This window comes from Malaclemys terrapin, chromosome 1 (assembly GCF_027887155.1).
Source record: "Malaclemys terrapin pileata isolate rMalTer1 chromosome 1, rMalTer1.hap1, whole genome shotgun sequence".
Lineage (NCBI taxonomy): Eukaryota > Metazoa > Chordata > Testudines > Emydidae > Malaclemys > Malaclemys terrapin.
The window spans coordinates 113,714,541-113,741,038 of record NC_071505.1 but is presented as its reverse complement, the minus strand read 5'-3'; the positions used below and the strand labels follow the sequence as shown (position 1 = coordinate 113,741,038).

Below are 26,498 nucleotides of genomic sequence, written 5' to 3'. Positions count from 1 at the left end.
TTGTTGTTTTTTTAAATGCGGACTTCTGTGAAGGCTGCCTGCGAGAGCGCGCACGTGTGTGTGCGTGTGTGTGTGTGCACACACGCACTTTCAATTTTAGTGCCCCTGGGATCCAGGGATTAATAATATTTTGGACTTTTAATGAACTCCTGGATAGCAGTGTGCAGTACAGACATTAATGAATTAGGCCTCACTACACCCCTGTGAAGTAAAGTATATATTATTCCCAGGTCCATATGAAGAACCTGAAACACAGATTTAGGTACAACTTACCAAAAGCAGCCTTTAATTTTGAGCACCTCCTATGTGTTGAGTGTCTAATTTTAAACACTTAGGGTATGTCTACACTACAATAAAAGACCCGCAGCATGGACACAGCTGGCCTGCAGCTGATTGTGGGGCTATAAAGCAGCAGTGCAGATGTTCAGGCTCATGCTGGAGCCTGGCCTCTGAGCACCTGTGAGGGGAATGGATCTCCGAGCCCGGGCTACAGTCTGAACCCAAATGTCTACACTGCAGTTTTAGCCGTGCAAGCCCAAGTCGCTGACCTAGGCTCTGCGACTCGATGCCACTTTTTTTTTTTTTTTTTTTTTTTTTTTTATAGCAGTATAAACATAACCTTTGGGTCAATTTTCAGGGATGCTGAGCAGGTCCCATAGACTTCATTTGGAGTCAAGACAATCTGACAATCAAGATCTAGGGCTGAAAACCTCATCCCACTGAATTCTGTAGGAGCTTTACCATTGAGTTTGATGGAGCCAGAATTTCACCCTAGCTGTCTAAAGTTTGGCACCCCAAACATGAAGCACCCAAAATAAAGGCTACTTTTGAAAATGACCCACTTAAGGTGTCTCAGACATTTTGGAGAAGAGTCCGATCTTCTGAGAATCAGTCCTGTGCTTTAGGCACAAAACTTCCTCTTCTTCCTTTAGCCCAGATAAAGAATAGCCTATATTAAATTGTGACAACCTCACACCTGGACATTATCTGAAATAAATCCTTCCTATGCCCAAGCAAATAGATTATTTTTTCTGCAAATGGAAAGTTCCCAGATGAAGCATGGAAGAATAGGATACCACCACATTTGGCCAGAGTAGTTCATCACAGCTGCCCAAAGCGGAGTCATCTACCACTTAGAACAGATTCACAGGATTTCTAATCCCAGATCTCTCTGTGTCCCTCAAAAACACCAAAGAGAGACTGTAGGACTGACCTTTGCCAAGGTAAAGGGTCTTTACTATTCTTTGTGCAAAACTAAAATGTTAAAGGCATGAAATAAAGAGCGGTGGAGTCTAGAAGTGATTTATCTAAACTGTATTTGTTGTGTTTTCTCTTAAATATCAAACAGAAGAACTAGGGCAGAATACCCAAAATCTTCCATATTAACCAGCCCTAACAGAATATTTCCCCCTCCATCAGCAAGCCAGAAATAATAGGCCTTTTTGTCAAAGAATGGCTACAGGGACGTGCAATATGAATAATATGTTCCATTTTCTGAATCATGTAAATGATGATGCTACTTGAAGGAGTCAAACATTTCCAAATACCATTCAGAAAACACCTGGCTATTGATATTCAGGAGCCAGATTAACACCCACACATATATTTTTGTGGAAATGCCTATGGGATAGGACTGGTGTGGGGAAGGAAAACTCCACAGAATGAAACATTCCATCTAGTGAGAGAGCCTGGGGGAATCACAGATTGTGGAGGCTGCACTGCCTCCCAACATCAACGCATTTCAGGGATCTATGTGGAAGGGAGCTCCCTTCTGCAAAAACAGTTATTCTCACGCGTCCTATCCAACTAGGCAGGATTGCTATTGCCATTGACAAGGTCCATCTATGGCTGTTCCTCACACTTTAGTTCATAGAGAGCTCCATTTTGCATAGACCCTTGGGGGATAATACAGTCTCAAGTTACCAACCCTATCTCCCCCACCTTCATAGTGGGATTTGTGCCGACACCAGTAATTAGACAAACCCCAAGATTTCACAAGCTACAGTTCAAGGTACTTCTGGGATTCAAAGTTTCCAGAGCAGCAGCAGGGTAGCAATATTAGAAGATGCAGAGATAGCCTCCATTACCTTATCCTCGCCCTACTCCTCAAGACATCAGTAGTAAAGGAGGACAATGGGAGAATGAACTGTCCTCGGAAGTCCCTCCAGTCAAGACACATTTTACTTGTTTATTTGATGTATATGTTACAGACACACAGGTAAATGATGCAAGATTTCACTTCAATGGATTTATTGCTCTTGTAAAAATTACAGTGCGGCTCTTCAAGTGAGAAAACATTGGTCATCTTTTTGTGTGTGTGTGTGGGGGGGGGGGGGGGAATTTGGAACCAGTCCAAGCCACAGAGTTCAGATCCAGAAGGGAACTTTTCAAAAGTTTGAAGGCTTCTGGTCTGGACCAACAGAGGTCAGCTGCAAAGCTTGGGTTCAAACTCCAAAGTCTGGGTGTGTTTGGACCAATTACAGGGGAACAATTATGGGACAATAGTGCTCTCTCATGTTGTTCTGGATAGGCTCTACTTACTGCCTCTTAGGGTGAGATACTGCCTCTCCTAATCACCTTGAGTAGAACCTTGTTTGGAGAGTAGTCCCACTGAAGTGAATGGGACTACTCTCAGCATAAGGTACCAATCAAGGTGAGTATATTATAGCCCTTATTAAATAAAAAGAGCCAGGTATGTGCCTATACTTTTGAGCTACATACAATTAACCAGGCAAACAAACACATTCTCACCCAGTTTCACAATCTGTGGTGTGGAGGTGTTGCTGCCTCTCTCAGTACAAGCAGTCACTGAAAGGTTGTAGATGTCTCCCGGAGGCAGGCTCAGAACTGCAGTCATCACATTCCGTGTCACCTACAATGATCATTGGTACCAAGTATTAAATATTATACAAATAAGAGAGCCTCTTTGAAGAAATAAATCAAACACTTAATGCACTCTGGACAAAATTCTAATCATCAGTATAAATCACTTCTGCATACTCTGCACTCGTTATATGTTCTAATTCCCAATGACATTGATGGATGCAAGACACAAGTTCAATAGAATGTCACAGTGCAGAGAGAAGTAAATTTTACAGTATATTTCCTATTGGTTGAAAGAAACATAGCTAGTGAAAGATTTTTTAAAAAACAACTTTGAGGGGACTTTTTAAATCTGGATTTTGCAAGTTACACCAAACTTTTGAATAACTCTAACCAAACCATGGATCAGAGCACCCTGGAACTTTGGGTATTTGAAAATCAGGTTGGAATCTCTAGGAATAATATAAAAGTTAGGGATGGGTGAGCCTGTACAGCTATAACCCAAGATCATGCCTCTAGATTTGCATGGGAGGATCCTTGCACCCATTTGGAACCCTGCTGACTTCACTGAGACTCCGCATAGGTCTACATGCGGAGAGTGGATTGCAGCCTTAGGCCATAGGAAGAACTGACTTGAGCCATGCCCAGAATTCAAATTGAACCTGGAGCTGAATGTGCTTTGAGGTTCAAAAAGAGTGTGAATAACTATTGCTCTATTATTTTTAATGTCCAAGCACCTCTCCCGTTTCCCAGTTGCCACTGAAACAGGAAGCAGAGTTGATGACATGCCATCAGAAAGGTTGTTCCCATCACATTTCTACCCCAGCTACAAGCAATGCACATCAGAAACCTCATGATAGTACCCATCCTCAACCAATTGTGTAATCATAACCACCTGGAGAAAGAATATGTAAATTATATTGCCTGCAACTAAAAAGGAAACACAGGCATGTTTTTGGGTTAAGTCACTAGTAATTAAAAATTGAAGGAACATGTCAGGTCAGAAATCATATAATTCATTTATTTTAAGAAATATTACTTGTTTTACTGATAGCACTTTATATTATTAAAACTGTGGTTACATTTTTAAATTCTCACTTAATTTTACCACATTTGGTGTTATTGGTTTCCGTTGTGCACATTAAAATGAGCCTGCTTGGATTAGCTTTCTGTTTGCAAGAGTAGATCATACAAGGTGCTAGTCAGCCACAATTCCCAATTCATTTTATGGTTATAATGGGTGCTCAGCACCTCAACATATCAGACACGAATGGTTGTTTCACTTACTAATTCTCATGATCGATCTCAATGCTTCTAGTCTGGGGTAGCAAAAACAGAAGGGAAATATTTTATTTTTAAATCATGAAACAAATCCATTATGTTGGGTGAGATTTACCCCTGTTCCGAGAGCCAGAACAAAGTCTATGCACTACTCAAGTCCCACTTAAGGTATGTCTTCACTACTCAGTTAACCCAGAGTCCTACCCAAGTTCAAACCCAATCTCCACCACCACCACTCTCCACGCGCAAACATCTCTGACTTGGGTTTGGAAATGCTGAAAGCCTAGGCTAGCTGATCCAGCTGGGATATGCCTCAGCGCTGGTTTAACTCAGGCTGGAACCTGCCCACTTTGCAGTGAGGATGCAGACTAAATCATTTAAGTGTGGATAGTCCTCCAATGCCCTTCCCACAATTCCCCTAGAAGAACAGACAAGTTCTCCTGAAATTGATATAACTGATGGGAAACTCATTCTTTCTTTAAAAAACAAAAAACAAAACAAAACCAAGAACGACTTTATTTTGAAGTCTTAAATGGGTTGTAAAGGGTGCATAGCCCTTATACTGGCTCTCTGCAAAGGGGTACATTTAACCCACTGGGATTTGCGGAAGCTTAATCGACCTGACCATAGTTTGTAATATGAAGTTTGTGTATTGAACATGACAACTTTTTTTTAAAACATTAGAAAGAACAAATGCGCAATCATGAAGCTTTAAAAATCCTATTAAGACTTACGCTCTTTTTGATTTTTTTCTTGCCTTCAGCAATGACCATCCAGTGCAGCATCCTGGAATGAGACAGGTTGGTCCCATCATCTCCATATGTCCAACTGACATACAGCAGATTGTTGAAATATTCTACTGAGGTGATCTCTGGTGACACTGGGGCTGGGGAGAACAAGAAAAAGATGTTACAAACAAAATCTAACTTAATATATAATTAAGTCCCAAAATTAACCTTAGCTACTCACTGCCAAAGGGACTTTATTGGGAGAAAGAGCGTAACAAAAAAAATTAGATATGGATAAATAAGACTAACACCTATAATTGCACTAGCTTGCAGGTATAGTTGGTTGGAAAACTGAAAAGTTTCCACATAAGAAGTCTTAATTAAAAATCTCTCAGTTGAAAAATGTTGGAAGTTTCAAACCAATTTGAAACACAAACTTTATTTCAACTCCACATTTAAAAATGAACCTAAACATTTAGTTTAAACTTAAAACTTTTCAACTTCTTTAAAAAAAACTGAAATGAAACGACATTTTAAGTGAAAAATAAATGAAAATTTTCCTTTAGAATCTCGTTTTCTACTTAAAGCCATTTCATTTCAGTTTCTGCAAACAAAAACCACCTTTAAAGTCAGAACAAAACTGCTCGGCTTGTTAAGAAATGTTGATTAGAAATAGAAATTTTCACTTTGAAATTTCCTGTGGGAAAACTGATTTTTTTTTTAAATCAAAATTGCCATTTGCCTGCAAAACAAAAACAATGTTAGTTTTGAAAAAAACAGCCCTCCCCATTTTCAATAGTACAACTTTCTGCACAAAAATGTTGACTAACTCTATTCCCACGCAAAAAGCCAGTGCAAAGCCTGTGCATCACTTAAGTCCTCAAAATAAACTTTATGGGAAAATTAAGTGGAGTAGAGGCAGTGAGGTGAACTCCAATGATGCCTTAAAACCACAGCTGAGCCCACAGTGACTTCAATGACATTGTGTGGGTACAATAGAGTAGCATATTATTCAGCGGGCATAGTATATTTTTTGGGAACTACATGATGAAAAAAACCAAGTTCTTGCACTTTGTAAAGCCATTTAGACCCATGCAAAGGGAGTTCAGAGTGAGTTTAACACACTACCATTCTGATACAGTGCTTTTTACACTCATTTCATATAGGTGTGAATGTCTACACAAGGCACAAGGGTGTGGAGAATCAGAACCTAGACTATTTTTAAAGTGGCCACAGGATGTCACTGTTGCTGTCACAAACGTAGCTGAGCATATACATTTTATCTTGCATTTGAACTTTTGACTCTAAGAGGAGGACAAAGGTTTTTGAAGTGGAAATTTAGGATGGTAGCAAACACAATTTTAAGCAATTTTAATAGTATTTATTATAGAACTTCTATCAAGTTCCTCTCGAAACCCACTTCTTCCATGATGCCCACAACAAATGAATTTAAGACGTCCCCCGACTCTGGATTGCCCAGTGCATCCTATTTTTATGTCTATCTGTCTGAGTACAAGCTTTCATAGGGAGGAACTGTCTCTAGTTGTGTAATGAGCAATCTGAGTGCATTATTGAAATGAAATAAATGAATAATAATGGTAATAATTCTCTCCTATTTCTCTCTCAGCATGGACAAGATCATTTGTTTCCTTTTTTGTGTGCATTCAAAATGTTAACAGATTTATAATGAAGAGGAAGCAAGATATGTAAAAAATAAACACACAAGAAAGAGAGGAAATGGAAACTACAAGCATCCATATGAAGGAACAAAGGACAACTTCCAAATAAGAACAGACATGACTATACTCAAACACACGGTGGTCCAACCATCTTAGACCTATACATGCTGCACTTTATCATGATATTTATTACTAACTAGCTTCAGAGTGCATTCTGTCCTCCATCTAGATAAACAGCTTTATATTTTAATATGAATTTGTATTTTTAAATCCCACTGTTTATAGCAGGTGCCATTAAAACCTCATTAGTTCCCTACTTTGCAGTGTTTGTGGTGTCACAAGGTCGCATATGGTAAATACAGCAGGGTATCACAGTTGCTGCAGGTGCCCGGGGTGCTGAATGAGGGGGGTTATAAGTGGTGCATTTACTTATATACATTCTTGAAGCCTTACAACTTGTCCTCTCCAACAGGGGACTTCAGACCAGAGGTTGCTGGAAAGATCTATGTCATCTAGTCATGTTGTATTCTTTTTACATTCCAGCTGCAGTAGATCACTTAAACGGCAATCCTGCAATGAGCTCCATGCAGGCATTAATTTCAATTGGGGTCCACACACATGCGGCACTGTCTGCATGGAGCCTGTTGCAGGATCTGGGCCCAAGACCAGTGATTATCTTTGTGTTTTAGTGTAAATGGTATGTTGAGATTTCCAGGCTACAAGGTTTAGCCTCTCAGCAATCAGAGAAGCACACAAGTTTGGTTGTAACAGCAGGAAAAGCAGAAAAGGAAAGGCTTTTTCTTTAGAACATCAGGCTCAAACTGTGCAGAGCAAGTAATATTGTTAATAAGGATACAGGAAAGGCAAAAGTGTTCAATAAATATTTCTGTTCTTTATTTGGAAAGAAGCAGAATAACGTATTCATATCACAGGAGGAGGAGGAAGTGCTTTCTAGTTCATTTGTAACTAAGGAGGATATTAAACTGCATCTACTAGGAATAAACATTTTTAAAGCATCAGACCCATATAACTTGCACCCGAGAGTCCTAAAAAGAGTTGGCTGAGAAGATCTATGGCCCACTGATGTGAATTTTTAATAAATCTTGGAATACCAAGAAAATTCCGGAAGAGTGCTAATGTTGTGCCAATATTCAAAAAGGGCAAGCAGGATGACTGGGTAATTACAGACCTGTTAGCCTGACATCGATCCTGGGCAAAATAATGGAAAAGATAACACGGGATTCAAATTAATTAAGAATTAAAGGATAGGAATAGAATTAACGTCAGTCAACATGGTTTTATGGAAAATAGGTCTTGTCAAATAAATCTGATTTCAATTTTTGTATGAGATTTCAGGTTTGGTTGATAAAGGTAACTGTATAGATACAACACACAGACTTTTGTAAAAGCATTTGACTTAGTACCACGTGACATTCTGATTAAAAATTAGCACTATACAGTATCATTAAATCACACATTAAATGGATTAACTGACATTTCCAAACGTAGCTGTCAATGGGGAATCATCACTGAATAGGGGAGTTTCTAATGGGGCTCTGCAGAGAACAGTACGAAGCCCAACCCCATTCAACATTTTCATCAATGATTTGGAAGTAAATATACAATCACTGCTGACAAAATTTGCAGATGACACAAATACTGGCAGAGCATTAAATAATGATGAAAACAGGCAGAGTGATCTGGATTGCTTGGTAAACTGGGCCCACTCAAACAAAATGAAGTTTAATATAGCCAAATGCAAAGTTATATATCTAGGAGCATGAATGCAGGCCGTACATACCTACGGCACAGGGTATCCTGGAAAGCTATAGCTCTGAAATGGATCTCGGGGGTCCACGGTATACAAACAAGTCAAGACGTGTTCCCAGTGTCATGCTGTGACAAAAAGGACTAATACAATTCTTGATTGTATACATAGGGGAGTAGGAAGTAGGGAATGATTTTACCTCTGTATATGGCATTGGTGAGACTCATGTTGGAATATTGATTCTGGAATACATTTAAAAAGGACATTGAAAAATTGAAAAGGGAGTGTACAGAAAAGAGCCACAAAACGATGTGAGGGCTGGAGAAAATGCATTAAGTGAGAGACTTAAAGAGCTCGAGCTGTTTAGCTTATCAAAAAGAAGATTGAGGGCTGACTTGATTACATTGTACAAAGGAGAAAATAGAAGGTACTAAAGAGCTCTTTAATCTAGTGGAGAAAGACATAACAAGAACCAATGGCTGGAAGTTGAATGCAGACAAATTGAAATAAGAAATAAGGCATGCATTTTTAACAGTGAGGGTGATTAACTGTTGGAACAAATGACCAAGGGAAATGGTGGATTCTCCATTTCTTGGAGTCTTCAGGTCAAGACTGGGTGCCTTTCTGGAGGATATGCTTTAGCCTAACACAAGTCATTGGGCTCAATACAGGGGTAACCGGATGAAATGCAATGTCTGATCTTCTGTATAATCACAGGCCAAGATGATCTAATGATTCCTTCTGGCCTTAAAAAACTCTCTGAATCTATGAACTCTATGAAAGTTCTTGATTTTGGAAAGCATCTAACTCAAGGGAGAGAGTATGCAAGAGGTTAATTCATTTGTTTCAGATTGTGTCCATGTTTACTAGATAAAAACTTGATCCATTTCTCCACTGAAGGCACTGGCAGTTTTTCCTTGTCATCAATGACCGCTGGACACAGCCCTATGGCAGATGAAAATTTGTAGTAACCCTTCCACGGCTGAGTTTTGTTGCATCTTCTGAAAACACCATATTGAAGAGTCTGGACCCTACTGGGGCACTTGCACTTTAAAATCTGTCCTTGAAGCACAGAACAAAGGTGTGGAGAGACATATTTCTTCCCTCATGCTTGGCTGAGTATATTATGTAGCAACCAAATGGTTAAAAAGTGACTTCATTACACTGACACAGAAAATGGGTGAAAAATGTTATCATATAAAGAGTATTCACAGGACTCTGGCAGTCACTATTAATTTTACAAGTCATATGCCCAAAAAATCATTGACAACAGAGCCCAAAGCAGTTTGAGCAGATGTTTCAGGATGGGATTTTGCCATTTCTTCAGTGCAGCCAGGATTCAGTGATTATTTTTGTCTGACAGCTAAATCAGGCCTATCTATATTAGATCCCCTGCAAGTGGTGCTCACTGAGCTGCCTCTGTAACACCATCTCCACAAATCCCCCACCTAACCTCCAGACCAAGCAGAAGTGCCTGAACAGTCGGGAGTAGATGGAAAATAGGTGGGCTGATTTTAGTGACAAATTTTTACTGCTCTTAGCCCAGCTAGGAGAAAGTGGGTTCTAGTTGATCTTGTGCAGGATCAGAATTATTCACTGCTTTCCCATCAGTTACACAGGTGCACTTGCTCTACACAATGGTGCTCTCCAGACTGTGCAGCGGACATAATTTTGCTTTACAAAATGGCATTCTCCATGTGGTGTGACCTCACGTGCACTGAATGTGTGAGGTCAGCCCACATGGAGAATGCAATTTTGTAGAGTAAAATGGTGTCTTCCATGCAACGTGACTTTTCAAAAGCTCCAGAACACGGTGTTCTGGTGCATTCTGGCTCCACTGCACAGGAATTCCCGACGTGCTTGTCCCTTCACTGTCCTCTGTCAGGCTGATCCAATCAGTAATGTGTTCCTGGTGCTATTTATTTATTGTTGCATTGCTTTCAGTGTATTTTACACTACTCTCCAAATGTTAAATTCTCATTGAAGAATGTTTTGCAGATTTCAAAATGTCACACGACTGCACACTGCAGAAATTGTCTGGGGGAGCCAGAGGTTTGGGTATTGGGGTAAGAATCATTTGGGGTTTTTTACATCCAGGAAGCTAGGGGAAATCGGATTTGTTTTCAGTATCCAGGTGGCAATGGAGATTTTTTGGTCATGGGGAGAAAATGCATATTTTCCTTCCCTTCTCATTGCGTGAAAAGTTGATTTTGATGTGGTTTTAAATTTTGGAGGGGAAAAAAGGGCATTTCCTCATTTCCCACCACAGCATCACTTGACAGCAGCTAGATAATTAGAGCTGGTCAGAAATTTATTTTCTCTTTCTGCAAAAATTCTTGCTGATCCCCCCCCCCCCCATCAACATTTTCTATAGGAAATATTTCGCTGGTTTGGGACAAACATCCAAAAGACATTTTCCATGAAAATTTTTGGTGTGTCAAAAATCCAATTTCCCCAGTTTTCAATTGGCACTATGGATGGCCCTCTGCTCCCCACCTTCAATATCTGCCACTGCATCCAATCCATTAGCTTGATTTTTCTGCTAAATTGAAACTTAGAGGTGTTAACAATGGAAGTCTGATGAGTATCAAACAACATTATTTCACTTCTGATCCTTTTAGTAAAAATATCAAACTAACATGCTTGTCATTGTTGGAGACAGTAGCAGGTACTGGCTCAGGGTATTGCAAGTCCCCCAAAGTAATTCAATTTTGCTTCTACCATAATATAATTTTTGTTTCAGAGGAATAGTACCTTATTATTAATTATTTGTATTGTGATAGCATGTTGAGGCCCCAACAGATAGAGCCCCATCATGCTTTACCATGTATATACAAATAGTAAAATATGTTCCTTGCACTGAAAGACTTACAATCTAAATAGACAAGACAGAATAAGGGTGGGAGCAGAAAAGAGAGGCACTGAGGGGTCAAGTGATTTGTCACAGAAGAAGTCAGTGGCAGAGGCATGAACAGAACCCAGGTCAAGTGAGCGTTGGTCCATCCATTCCAATATTTTGGAAGGAAGATATTGAAATAGATGGACCAATGGACCATCCACTCCCATATCCTGCTTCCAAAAGTAGTCATTAACTGAAGCTCTGGGGAAGGCAACCTCCTTCTCCTTTAATACATCTTTGATCCACCTGGCCAATTATGTATTGCTGCACAGTTGGTCTGCAAACACTCTAGCTGAGCTTGTATAATTATTATTAATCATCCTAAAATTACACAACCCTTGTTGAAGTCCATCCACAGTATTTCATTGGCTTTTTTAAATTGGAACAACTTTTTAAACTGGAACAACTTTTTAAACCTATTTCTGGGAGGTATATAGTGTTCCCAAAGGCAATATATGTTTACTTCCACCTTCAACCCTGAAAGTGTTACCTAAAGGGTGATGGCCTTGTCAATGGGAGTTGATGGTGCTCAGCATCTCCAGTAGTTGCTCACCATCTTGCAGAACTGAACCCCAAGTATCTGAGTGGGGAGTGAAGGGGCATCAACCACAGACAAGGACTCATTGGGAGACAATGAAGCCATCTGAGGATCTGGCTCTATGTGACTTGCCCAAGGTCTTAGAGGTAGCCTCCCAAGTGTCAGTCCGGTGCCTTGACCCCAAGACTATCCTCCCCGACCCATCCCCTTGCAATGAACAGAGGCAACACTTGTCAGCAAAGACCAACTGGGAGTGTGAAAAAATTGTAGCACAAAACATGGCCAGCCTCATTTTGCACTAAAATAAACAGCCCTACAGAATGTTAACTATTTATGTTGTAATAAATGTCACATAGCAATTTAATGTGTGTGAACTGTGGGGTGTAGACTTAGATACCATGAAGGGGAAAGAGGTGGGGAGAAAAAAGAAGGACTTGGGAACAATAAAAATATACTTTGTTTAGTTTTAGGTTCCATAGTAACTGAAATACATTAAATTTACAAAAACTCCCTTAGCTGGTCCATAATAATACAGCTCCCAGCTAAAGTGGAATCCAGAGTTAGAACAATCCTTTGTCTTGGCTGAATAGGCAAGTTGTGTGGGCCTCTGATATGTTTCCTGACTAAACTTGGTCTTTGGCTTAGGCAGAGGCCTGCTGTAGCCTGGAAGCTCACAGGCTGAATTAGGGTAACCAGACAGCAAGTGTGAAAAATCAGGACAGGGGGTGGGGGATAATAGGAGCCTATAAAAGAAAAAGACCCCAAAGTCGGGACCTCTGGTCACCCTAGGCTGAGCAAAGCCTTTCAAGGGTGGAGCAAATCTTTCAAGGTTGGGCAGGCTTATGTCTAAGCCAGGCTTCTAAGCTAATGTCAGTCAAAGGTTAAGTCTTCCAAAGCCAGAGCAGGCCCCGTCAACCCAAGATCCCAGAACAGACGGAATCTTTCAAAGCTGAGTCTTTATAACTCCTGACCCCTGCCCTCTCAACTCCAGCCAATCAGCAATCATTCATCACAACAGAGCTACACAAATTCAGTAATAACGTGGGCAAAACTAATGGTGCATAAAGGTATAAGCAGAATCACTGAAACTCATGGGGCAGATCAGCAATGAAATGATGTCTGTAATGAATCAAAACAACCTTCACATTTTGCCCTACAAGGCTTTAAAATTAAATTCTAAAATGCCCCTGCACAAATATTTACAGGTGAACACCACCATAATCTTCTTAAATATGTTTCCTCAGAACTCACATTTCCCCTTGCACTTCTCCATCAACCACTTGCCATGCTGCTGCTTACCTGTTATGTAGCTGATGGTAGAACTGTCACAGCAGCTCAGTTCTGGGTCTCCCCAAGTCACCATGGTAACCCGAAAGTTATAATACCAAGCGGGCAATAGATTGGCTATTTTCTGTAAAGGGACAGCAAATGGCAAGTCACTGCTCAGTAAAGATTTTGTCAATGTAAAACATGACTGCCACTTGCTATAGAATAGATTTACTGCTGCCACAATGGGTACAATGCTGCTGACCTGAGTGGAACAGTGCCCACTTAAATCTGTGGTTAATCTAGCCCATTTTGAACTTTTAGATTTGTAAACTCTTTTCAAAGAGAGAGAAAAAAGCAGGGCTAAATTCTGGCAGATGCTTGAAAAGAAATGTTACTCTTAACCCTCTTTTCTCCCAGAAAGGAATGCAATAATACATTAAAAAAGCTACAATAGCATGGATCCATATCCTCTTGCAAGACCGCTGCCATTCGTACATTCCATTCCCATGAATCATTTATACCCTGATCTTGTACTCACCCTAAGGATGTGTGTGCCTTTACTCCAGTGAGTACACCATTGCTCACAAGGAAGCTATTCGCTTGAGTAAAGATATTCATATATGTAAGTGTTTGCAGGACCGAGCCTTTAATTTGTGCAATGGGCTATGCACAGAGACCATTTCCTAGCCATGGCAACCATATTGTGTACAAACATACATGTGGGAGCAGGGATTTGCTCATGTCCCCACACTCTCATTGATTTCTAGAGCTGGTCCAAAGTTTTGTGATGGAAGTTTCCTGTCAGAAAATGCTCATTAGGCAAAATCAAGATGTTCCATGGGAACACGTTTATTTCAATGAAATTTCATTTAAAAAAAGTAGAACTTCTTGTTTTGATTTGTTGTTTCAAATTTCATAATATAAATATTCTCTGTTTTTCTGTCATACTCAAGACAAGGGGGGAATTCAACCCAGAATATTTTTAACTACATTTTCATAAAACCATTTTTGACCTCAGCCAAGTCAATATGTTTTTTTTAGGGTTTGTTAGTGTTGCCCCAGAATGCATGATTCTGCAATATCACAGATGCCAGAATGGTAATGGTTACAGGGAAACTTCAGGGGCAGTCTTATAATGGTGCATTGTTGGACATTTCTAGTGAACCCCCAAAAGCCAAAGACTTAAAAGACTGAAAATAATGTTATAAAGTTAGTTAAACCATAGTGCCATGCAGCCTCGTCAGATATGGGATTCAACATTTATTATTTAATTTTGCAGTTCATCTTTAAGAAACTTTCACTTTCATGTCAACAGTATAGTGACAGCTAGGCTTCGCAGAATTCAATTTTCATTTTCTTACAATGTTGACAGACAACATCAATGTTTATTTTTAAGCATTTTTTGGAATTTTAGCTACTTACATTTTCACAGTTGTGGGAAATTACATGGGGAGTCAGAGAGTTATTGAATGACAGCGGACATGGAGATTAAAAAAGCTAAAGCTTTAAAACACACCAATTGTCAACATCTCACATCCAAATATACAAAATAAATATCCTTACATCAAAGCAATAAGTTCTTAAGTAGCATTCTTCTTACTTTGCCTATCTGTAAATTTAAATTATCGTTGATGGAAATATTTTTTCATCGTTGTGTGTGTGTTTGGTGAAATCAACATTTACCAATAAAAATCTAATCCTTCCATGCAAAGATTTAAATTGAGATAAAAGAGCTCTAACTCCTCATCTCTGCATGTATCTCCCATCAATATCAACTAGAATTGCACAAAACAGTGGACAATATTACTTGTCAACCATCTTAACTTTTGAACTTCATATTAAATGTCATTATTTCTAAGATCTCTTGGGTTTTACTCGAATTCTGCTGCATCATGATAATGACAAATTAATTACTCATTTAGTAGTTTATTTTGCCTTCTTGTTTCCTTAGAGTTTTACATTTTAAATTTAGAGGTGCATGCTCAATTCCAATTAAACCAGTGTTACTACAATGACTACATGAATGGTGTTATGCATGAGTCACAAATGATTATAGTTTTCAATAGGAGCAACAGCTATTGCTATCCTTGTTTTTTTCAAACTCAACTTTCTGAATAATTATCCTCTTCAGATGAAATTGTCTATGTTTTTTCTCAGTCCAAAGGTAAAGTTTTAACAAAATTTATCCATCCCCCCTTGACAGCTAGAAAAGTGTGGAGGGGGAAGGAGGGGGGTGCGGATGGGGACGAAGTGTACACTTCTGCTGAAAGTCCTCAATCTTGCAAAGCTTTATGCATATGCTTAAGCACATTTGCAGGTTCAGGGTCTTTAAGTCTCTTTTGGCATGCACATAACTCAAAAACAAAATATGCCAGATGGCTCACTGACATTATCAATGCTAGCTATGTAGATGGGGCTTTATGCTATTTCCTCACGGAGATGCTACAGTTGCAAAAGTTTTTGACCACACAACTGTGGAAGTGCACAGTAAATTCAGTGGGGAGAGGTTAATGTTTAATTCTGTAGGGTCAAGTCCTCTCACCTTGAACACAGCCCTAGCAAATGAACTTTGCACAGGGAAGTCCTGCAAGGACTGAAGCTGTGAAGGAATCTGCCTTGAAGTCTTGGAACACCAAACACCCATGGGCTACAGTGCCATATATAGCCACTGAACCCACCCACACTCCAACGGAGGGAAGGTCCATTTACTATCCCCTTACTAGGTATACAATTAATAATTTGCACATGCATTAACTTTACCATGGTTTTCTGGCATTCCCTGGGGAAAATCTCTCTCTAATATCACGGTAAATCTCTCTATCGCATGTGGAAAACATCCAGGGTTTAATGGAATCTGGTGTGTCTGCTGGTCAGTGGGCAAAATCTGAAAGAAACATTACCAGGAGCAAGCACCATACATGCAGGTGTGGGTGATAATCTGTAATGGTTACTTTACCACTGATGCAGTTAAGGAGACAGTAGCTGCAATTTCATAGTAGGTCGTCCACTCAGAGGTCATCGTTGATGGGTTGAAGTAAAACATTTCTACAACATATTTCCTGAACACCCCAAGGTAAGGCCTGTTCCAGCTGAGAATCACAGCTGTAGGTCCCAAAGGGTAAAGCATCAAATCCTTTATTCCAGTGGGTACTATAAAACAAGAAACTGGGGTTATTCACATCGTCATTAGCTACTACACACATTTTCACAACTAGTTTTCTCTCCCCTTTAACCATCTATTCATATTTTTGGTCCATTCTGGCAATAATTACTCCCATGCATATGCCTAACAGCTTGGTTGGGACTCCACACAGAAGTAACAACTTGTAGCATTGGTCCCTCGATTCTTATAGGCCTAAACTTTCAAAAATGACTACAGATTTTGGGTTCTTCCATTTTGGGGTGCTCAACTTGAGATGTCTTGAAGAGATCTGATTTTCAAAGGAGGATGCTCAGACCTTTTTTGAAAATCAGGATCCTTTAAGGTGTCTCAATGTAGGTAGTCAAAAACAGAGGCATTAAAAATCATGATACTTGTGAAAGCGTAGACAATAATAAAGAATACTTTCACGTCTATTCAACCGTCCATGGAAAATATCCGAAAGTGCTTTACAAGCATTAGTTAAGACTCAGAATGCAAGTATTATCCCTGTTTTATAGACGGTGAAATTGAAATAGAGAGAGGTCAAGTGATTTGAACAAATCTCTCACACAGCCAGACTCTGCAACCTTTATTCATGCTGGAAAGCACTTACTCAGATGTGTACTTCAATGGGACTACCTGCTTAAGTAGGTATTCCTCAGCATGAGTAAAGGTTGCAGAGTTTAATCCACTCTGTGTAGGTGCCAGAGCAAAGAATAAAACCCAGAATGTCCAAATGTATAACAGTGCACAAAACCATCCATTCCCTCATAAATCTATCCTTTCAGCACCTTCTCAGAATCTGTTGATATCTTTCTAATGAAACTATGACATTGAGGATGAAGAGGAGAACTACTTTTTGTAAGTGTTATTTCTCTTATTTTTGCTTTAGCCTTAACCACCACCAATAATTTCACCAAACCAAACCTTTTAAATAGGAATTTGAATTATGAATTTGCCCTTGTTTGAATGTGTCACACGTTATTGTTTGATTCCATGACACCCCTAATTTTGTTACAAAATCCAGATTAGAAGATATGCCTAGAAATGGCCTTTGGGCAAGAACTTTTGGGTTATGGGGGGTTGGGTGGGGGGAAACTTAGAGAGGTTTACCTCTTTTTTTTTTTTTGGTTTAGCTTTTCAAATAAAAGCAGAAATTTGAAAATGTTTCAAGTCTTTACAGCTGGTGAACAAAACTTTAGCAGCCCAAATATTTGTGAAAAACATGGGAAATTTGTAAAATATGCCCAATATTTGATATTTCATAGAAGTTGGGCACAAGTTGTCTCTAATAACCTCCCCAAACTGCCCCCCCCATTAAAAATACCTTCTTCACCAATTTATAGACTATTTATTTGAACATATTGCCTTAGACCCAGATCCTGCAATTGGCAGTGTGTAAGCAGACTGCTTGGAGTACATGGGCTCTGGGCAGGTCTTATTTAGTTAATTTTGTCATTTTCTCTTTTTTCCTTCCATCAAGGACAGTGCGTAGTAGTTTGGAGAAGAAACAAGGAGCCCTACTTTCTAGTCACCTGCTCTCTTACAAGGCATACAACAAGCCAGTGACAGAACCAGGAAAAAAACCCAGATCTCCTGAATCTCAGTCCAGTGTCTTAACCACGGTGGCACACTGTATCCCTTACGGGGCATTTTCTCAGAAAACCTGGTAGCTTAAAGTTAGGTTCCTAAATCCATGTACAAATTAATGGCTTAATTTCCAAGGTGCTGAACTACTCTCAGCTCCTACTGAAGACACCAACTCTCATGGATGCTCCGCACCTCTAAAAGTGACACTATTTATTTAGGTTCTTAAGTATAAATATAGGTCCCTAACTTCAGCTCCCTCATTTCTAAATCTTAGGCATAACTCCTTGTATGTTGGAGTGAAAGCCTAACCCTCTAATAGGCTGTGTCACTCTTTTCACTGAGGACACCTTCAGATACCTCCTGCACTTCTTCCCATCCTCAGTAATGGAGTTAAACACATGAAAAAAAACTATTTTAACCACCAACATGGCAAGCATACCCAGCAAAACATGCTACACTTCTGAACAGACTCTGGATATGTCTACACTGGGGCTGAAGGTGTAACTTCAAGCTGGGGTAGATGCATCTGTGCTAGCTTGGATCAAGCTAAAAATAGCAGTGCAATCCCGGTGCACAGGTGGTGTGATGGGCTAACCATCCCAAGTACAATCCCATCTGGAGTGACTAGACTGTCCTGTCGCCTGTGCAGTCGCAGCCACACTGGTATTTTCAGCTTGCTAGCTTGACAAGAACTAGCGTGGGTATGTCTACCCGAACTAGAAATTACATCTCCTGCTCCAGTGGAGGAGCACCCTAAGAGATTTAATAGATAAGCTGTTCAAAACAAAAAGTCAGTTTGAATAGTAGACGCATGGGTTACCAATGGCAAATGTAACAGGATCAGAAGGAGGTCCAACCAATGGGCCTTTACGTAAATAAATCACAACCTGGTACTGGGCACCGGGAACAAGATTTTCAATGATGCTGTTGCTTGAATTCACCTATCAGAAGGGGAACAAATAAGATACAAAGTATTCCTTTGGTGAGTAAGAAAGAAAAAAGGAGGGCCGAAATAGTACTCACCTAGCTGCATTTCAGCAGCAAAGGACATAATTCTGAACCTACTGAAGTCAATGGCAAAATGTTGATTCATTTCAGTGAGAACAGGATAGTCAAATGCTGAGATGGGAATTGTGATTGCTCAGCCCACTGAGCTCACTCACGATTTGACCCAGAGAATGTAACACTCTTTATTACTGCAGTACAAGGTCAGCCATGACAACAAGGAGCCATTTACATTGAGTATGTTGTATGGTAATGAGACTAGAGCACCAGATTCCTCTCAGGTGTAACTCTGTGTTTACATACTGTGGTTTCAATAAACATCTGAAATTACTTTGTGGCCATCTAATTCATCTGCGGCTATGTGAGCTAAAGGCAATATTATAATAGTATTCTAACCTCATGAGAGTCAGGGTATCAGTTGATTGCATGGGTCAGAAAGGAATTACCCTCTCCCACCCCTCAAGTACAGCACTGTACAAATTAGCTAGGGGGCTTATGGATTCCCCCCCTCCCCCATTTTGAAGCATCTGGTACTGAAGCATCAGCATAAAAACCTCAGCTCTGAAGCATCAGATACTGGCCAGTGCCAGAGGCAGGATGCTGTCTAGATGGTGGATTCAGTCTGATCCAGTAAATGTACAGAGCAGCCTTGGGAAAAGTATCTTTTACTGCATCTTTTCAGTGAATAGGGGAAAGACGTTTTTTCACCAACAATCTTAGCGCAATTTCTAACAATTTGTATTACCAGCATGAAATTGTTCAAGCAGCTGTCAGCGTGAACAATGTTTTATGACAGTGGAGATGGTAGTGCAACTGTCAATCTAGGGAGCTCCTTTAGGAAGGTAGGATAGCTTTTATTTATAGGCAACGGGAGAAGGAATGGATGAACTCTGTACCAGGTCTTACTTCTTTCTGCTTGCCAGGGAGAATTCAAACAAATGGCCATCAATAATAGAGGCAGGAGAACCTGGCTGAGTTCTGGTTAGAGGTGGGCAAATGTTCAATGAAAATAGTTTAAAAAGCAATACAAATACTTTCCAAGCAAATTCTCAGTTTTTATTCAAATAAATGGTTATGAATACATTTTTGCAGTGCTCATGAAGCTGTAATTCAGGCCCACATTCTAACCACAAAGTTAAATTAACCCAAACCAGAACTTCTTCCTCTAGTCTACCTCAAGGTTTTTTGTCATCACATCATAAACCACTTCTGGTGGACCTGAACCCACAGAAGTCTGAATTCGTATTGGCTGGGATGCAGCTAGAACATGGGCAGTTTGGATTATTTGTACTTGCACCCTGTATTCAGATCTATCACTACAATGGCCTGAATTGAAACCTCAGATCCCATCATCCTCAACTTTGGGGACATTCAGAGCTAGATATTATTCTACATGAAAACTTTAGCCCCAGTTTAAGAAAAAACTTATGCATGTGCTTAAAGTTAAATATACATTGAAATACTTTCATGAATAGGAATGGACTTCAGCACATGCTTAAAGTGTTTTAATGAATCAGGGCCTTATGGATGGTGTCTTATCTCTGCTTAGACTTGTGTCACTGCAGTGTTTTGGATTATTGTCGCAATAATGTTCATAAGTGTATAACATCGCTTGTGGACTGATGGATAAAATGTTGCTTCGTACACAACCCAGTGAGCACTATTATAAGGCGATTTACTGAATGTATTTCTTTTTCTTACTGTATTTGAGGAGTCTATATTTTCTGCCCCTTACCTCGGTGCAATAATGCTTTTCAAGTCTTTGACTCTCCTTTTGCTTCTGGCAGGTCAGTGACACAACAGACACTATCGTGTTGTTGCTGCTGCTGTTTTGTGAAGACGTCCAGGACATTAAGGCAGTGGTAGAACTTAGCACAGTCACACTCACGTGCTGGGGCTTTTCTGTCAGTTCTTCAATCCATTCCCCTGTCGGACCTGAAACATTCCCAGAGAAGAACACATAAGGCAGGCCAAATCCCTGGCTTTACCCTGTGCATTTAGAGTGCCTGCATTTGTGTCTTTTAAAACATTCTGCTGTTAGAAGTCAATTTCATGATAGTGAAAGGTGCTGAATTGACAGCCCTTTACACCGACAGACCCTGGACAGAACTGACAACAGCAGCAAGAGCTCCCCACACTGCCCCACCAGTAAGATTCACTGCTATACTACAATGTCGTTTGGTCTCCATGCCCAATCAGCGCTTGATCTCTGCTGCGGAGATGGCCCATTAGTGCCCATAGCAACAGGGAATTTTGTGATACGGACCCCAGGACACAACAAACAGGACTGAAACCACCAATTCATTTCAGTATTTGTAGATCAGCACAGACAGGAGAAGGGTCATCAGGATGTCTGTGTGGTCACCGAGTACGTGTAGGGGTTGCAGCTCTTATTCTAAGCCCAGGAACTTGAACAGTGGCTGTGCAGGAACTGCAGAGCTTCCCCCATGCCCTGCCCACAGTTTGAGAGTGTGTTCCGCTCCCCAACTTCTGTACATTTCACCACGCAAAGCCCAATTAGCTAGATAAACTGGGAGGAAGTGGTAATTTCTCCCCAGGTGCTTCCTGTGGAAACCTCAGTCTTGGCAGACCACCAGAAAGGCTTATAAAATCCACCTAGAATACTAAGAGTCTTGAGTCTTTTGGGATTTGACAGGACAAGCAAAGAGCACTGAACAAATCTCTGTGCTGTCTTACAGGCTTTCAAAGCAAACTGAAAACAGCATTTCATAGAATATCAGGGTTGGAAGGGACCTCAGGAGGTCATCTAGTCCAACCCCCTGCTCAAAACAGGGCCAATCCCCAGACAGATTTTTGCCTAAGATCCCTAAATGGCCCCTTCAAGGATTGAACTCACAACCCTGGGTTTAGCAGGCCAATGCTCAAACCACTGAGCTATCCCTTGCCCCCATTTGTTCCTAGATGTACATACACATTTATGTGTGTTTTAATACAGTACAGTTAAATGTAAATGTGTACATCCAAGAACAAAGAATATAGGTCATACATACATAGGGAACTCTATCCAGGGAAGCAGTGACTCTGAAAAAGATTTGGTGGTCATGGTGGGTAATCAGATGAAGAGGAGCTCCTAGTGTGACGATGGGGGCCAAAAGAATGAAAGTGATCCTGGGATGCATAAATAGAGCAATCTTGAGCCAGAGTTGAGGGCTTTTAGCTCTATATTGAGACTGCTGCTGGAGTACTGCATCCAGTTCTGATCCCATAATTAAAGAAGGAGGTTGAAAATTGGAGAGGGTTCAGAGAAGAGCCATGAGACTGATTTAAGGACTAGAAAACATGCCTTACGGACTCAAGGAGATCAATCTATTTATCTTAAGAAAGAGGAGGTGAAGGGGTGACTTGATTATCTATAAGAACCTACATCAGAAACAAATATTTAATAATGGGCTCTTCAGGCTGGTGGAGAAAGGTCGAATGGCTAAGTTGAAGCTATTCCAATGGGAAATATGGTGTAAATTTTTAAGGGTGAGGGTAATTAACCATTAGAACAATTTAACAAGGGTCATGGCGGATTTTCCATCACTGCCTATTTTAAAATTAAGATTGGATGTTTTGCTAAAAGATCTGCTTTAGGAATTATTTTGGAGAAGTTCTATGGCTTGTGCCATGCAGGAAGCAGGGCTGGCTCCAGGCACCAGCACAGCAAGCAGTTGCTTGGGGCGGCCAACGGAAAGGGGCAGCACGTCTGGCAATTTGGCGGCGGGTCCCTCTGTCCTCTTGGAGGGAAGGACCTGCCGTCGAATTGCTGCTGAAGAATGAAGCGGCGATGGTAGAGCTGCCGCCGAAGTGCCACCGATCGTACCTTTTTTCCCCTCTCCCCCACCACTTGGGGCGGCAAAAACACTGAGCCAGCCCTGGCAGGAAGTCAGACTAGATGATCATAATGGTCCTTCTGGCCTTAGAGTCTATGAATTACAAAACCCCACCTTCGGCATTTCATATAGCCTGTAAACATTTATTACATTACTGTATCATTTTAACACAGATAATGCTCTTTGTACACAATGGGCCAAATTCATCCCTGGCATAGCTCCCCTTACGCATTACATCTTTTGAATATTACATTTCCTGGAGGGCACCAACCCTGGCTAGAAGGAATTGTAATTTATTAGGAATAAATTGTATTGTATTTAACAGGAATAAATAAGATTAATTTATATCCCAAACTTTGAGGAGGAGGGTTGGAAATGGGATAGTATAGTCCTGTATTATTGCTATCAAATTTAAAATATAGTATATGAATCTGCTGTTATGCAATATCTATTACTAGCTGGTATCTGAAAAAATTCTCAGGGAGGTGAAATTGTCATAGCAGGGGTACTCTGGCACCCCTTTTGCATCAGCTGTCCCTCTCTTCTTCTCGCTCTTTGGTCTCCAAGAGCAGTTCATTGTTCAGTGATAGGATTTCTGAAACGTTGAAAAAAACATTCAGCTCAAGGCAGCCATCTGGCATGGAAAATTTCAGCATGCATAGTTAAAGTTTGGAAAGGTTATAAGCAACTAAAGCCAGGGGATTATAATGGAAAGTGTTAGGCATTATAGACAAGAACTATAGGCAATGCTGCCAACTGCATCTATGATATCTAGCTGTAGTATTCTGTCTCTAGATAGGTGCCATTCTCTCAGAGTGGAGGCTGGCTGGTGCTGCACACATTTCTTATCTGTATGGGATTCTGTAGACTGCATTTGTCTGTTCATTTTCTTTTGTGCAAGGTTTGTCTCGCTTTCTTGTTGGTGGAGTTATTCAGGCATCTCATGCACTTGTGTCTGAAAATGTGAACTTGGTCCTCAGATGGGTGAAAGTCTGAGCTAATCTACCTGTATCTCACTTATTGACCTAGCTGTAAGTCGTGATCTAGATTTAAGCTATATGGTGATATTTCACATGGATTACACTGTTTTATAAAACCTACAGTTAACCCTTACCCCCAGAATCCTACAAGTAAATAATCATATAGTTTTCCTAGTTCTGAATTTTGCAGGTTGGGCCTATCTTTCATTTTGTCTGCAAAAGATTCAAGTTCCATGTTCATGTGAGTTCCTTCTTGAACAGCTAGCAATGACTCTACTAGATATTTACCCAACATTTGATTCCTAACACAGACAAGATTGCAGGATAAAGCCCCATGAGGGCAGGTTTGCTTACCTGGTTTCAGTGTATCTTGTTCCCTGCCATATGAAAATTCATGGAGACCAGGCTCTGTTGGGACTGTTGTAGGTTGCAAAGGTGCCTACTAGTTTGATGAATAACCTCATTCAGTGTTTCATTTATCACACCTTATATACTGTTAAAGATACATTGTATGGGTGAAATCATCACTTAGATACTTACTGATGTAAAAACTAAGCGTTTTGGCTGATTGACTTCTCCGAATTTCACAAGATCCAGAGGAACTAAAGGTTGTCACAGATAACTTATATTTCCCCGGTTCTTTCAGTTCAGCAATAAATTCATGAGTATCCTCACCTACCGTCAAAAATTCTGTGGAGTTCTCTAAATCAGGGAAGAAGAAGAAAAAGAAGTGTGAATTAATTGAAATTTGAGAGGGCTCTGGCTACCGAGGAACTGATTTGTATTGGATATGCTAATGCTGCCTCTGCTGCAGGATGAAAAGGTATTGAAGAGGTCTGGATTTATGCAGGTAGTTTTATTCCCTTGCTGTCAGCCCAAGAATAATTAATGACCAAGGCTCACGTATAGGTATAAAGTAATAATAGACCATGGTCAAAATTTCACTCAGTAACACTGATGATTAAGTAAGATTGTCGTGACCATGAAACACTTGAAAGTGAAAAACAATGTAGTGGGGAAGAAAAGGGTTTGCTGTTTTTTCTTCTCTCCCCTTATTGTTCTGAAAAATTTCCCTGCCCCAAACAGCAGAAAGTCTAAGAAAACTGCTGTCAAAAAGGGTCAGTTGAAAAATCATCTGGAGAAGTGGATGAAAAAATCTCTAGCGCAGGTTACCTCACTGTTGTTTTATGATACATTAAAGGCCCTCTCCCATATCCCACCAACCACCCCCTAAACACCCTACAGAACATGTTTTTCAGATTTCCATTTAGATAAACTTTTGCCTGAAGATAGCCTATATTTTTCTCTCTCTCTTTCTCTCTCTTTTACTTTAGGTTCCATAGGGAAACTTCTCCACAAGCAGGGATAGCTGGATGATGCAATAGATCTTTTTAATCTCTACATTCTATGGGCTTGATTCTGCTCTCACTGACACCAGTGTAGATATGGAGTAACTACAATGAAGTCAGTGGAGTAATCTTTACACCTCTGTAAAACTGGTGTAAAAAAAAAAAGAGAATTAAGTCCTATGATCCCTTCCCTCCCCCGCCCACCCCCAACTCCCAGTTTTTATCACTTAGGACTTGTAGACACGGGGAAGCTGTTGCAAAATAAGCTAGCGTGTGAATTTAAAAGCACAAGAGCTATTCCACAGTAACTCCCCACTCACACTTTTATTGTGCACTCAGTGCCTTTTTGTGCTTAAGCCACTTCCAAAAGCTATTCCACAATAGCTATTTTTGGCTAGCTCTTAGGTAGACAAGCCCTAAGGATATTTACATGAAAAGTTGATCCATGTTGTTTAATCCATGTTGTTGATCCATGCATTGTTCATGTCCAACCTGAAGTTCCCATGCTTTGCTTGTGAGCCTCATAATCAACTCTTAGGGAGCTTGTGACTTCACAATAGATACAGCACTTAGACTCGACAAAAGGAGTAAACAGTATGCACATGTGAAACTCCTGTGCAACAAGAATCCTATTGAAAGCATCTTTAGTAGTATAAAAAGATGAGATATTTAAAAATAATAATGTACAGGGCAACACTCTTACAGTGAAATAAGATAGTGGGCAGAACCTCTTCACTATGGCCCAAAATCAAGTTGTCTCTTCTGTGCGTGTATGCAAGAAAAAAGCTGGCCAAGCGGCATGTGACTCTAGCTTCCTCAAAACCCCTGAGTTCGCACTCCATGTCAAAGCTATAGAAGGGTGTTTCAGAGGGGTGTTCCAGGGTCCTCCTTAACCCAGAAACCCTGTCTCTTACGGAAATTACTCCTGATTTGGTAGCTCCATATGAGACTACAGCCTGGTCACAATGCAGATTTATGTTAATGCTGCTTTGCCAGTAACAACAAGCTTACCAATTCTCATGATTTTATTGCGAGTCTTGCAATATTTGGTGTTTTTCATAATGCCTCAGATCATGTTATTTTGTAAGAATCTCAGCTTTCATTAAAAAGAAAGGGGGACGGGATTCATTTTGGCAGAAAAAAAGCTTGAAAATGTGAACCAGAAAGGCTCAAAACCCTAGAAGGCAAATAAAAAAACCCAAATTTTAAATTCTCATGATTCTTGAACACTTGGAGTGAGCAATAATAATGTAGCCTGAGCTTTTGCCCAGAACTCAAAGTGAATCAAAGTGAATTTATTAATACAATATTTGGTTAGCTCTCATTACAAATGTGTGTGAGTTGCACAAGTATGAGCTCAGAGCAGCTGAGATCTGGTTCCCATGTTTAGATTTCATTTCTCCACCTCACTGCACTCACTACTGGTCCTGAATGAAATAAGAAAGATCATAGCAGGTGGAAACAGAAAGGACCTATTAGAGCATCACGTTAATCTCTCCTGACAATGTAGGTCTTCAGCAGGGAATATGTAGACTATGTCAGAAATTAAATTGATGCTATGCTTCATCTTAGTCACGAAGAACCCACATGATACAGGAGAACTTCTTGTAG

At 40.2% G+C, this 26,498-nt stretch overlaps 1 protein-coding gene across 2 annotated transcripts in view; it reads right to left on the bottom strand.

Annotated features, from left to right (window-relative positions):
* Nucleotides 1-26,498, bottom strand: part of PTPRO (protein tyrosine phosphatase receptor type O) — a 199,627-nt gene that overhangs the window by 49,643 nt on the left and 123,486 nt on the right. For both annotated transcript variants that reach the window (XM_054036062.1, XM_054036071.1), the window contains exons 6-12: nt 24,079-24,240; nt 20,458-20,657; nt 18,538-18,658; nt 15,942-16,135; nt 13,016-13,127; nt 4,839-4,990; nt 2,752-2,872 (exon numbers count right to left, since the gene is read on the bottom strand). In XM_054036062.1, the coding sequence (XP_053892037.1) occupies nt 2,752-2,872; nt 4,839-4,990; nt 13,016-13,127; nt 15,942-16,135; nt 18,538-18,658; nt 20,458-20,657; nt 24,079-24,240 (1,062 nt within the window). The remainder of the gene's footprint in view (nt 1-2,751; nt 2,873-4,838; nt 4,991-13,015; nt 13,128-15,941; nt 16,136-18,537; nt 18,659-20,457; nt 20,658-24,078; nt 24,241-26,498) is intronic.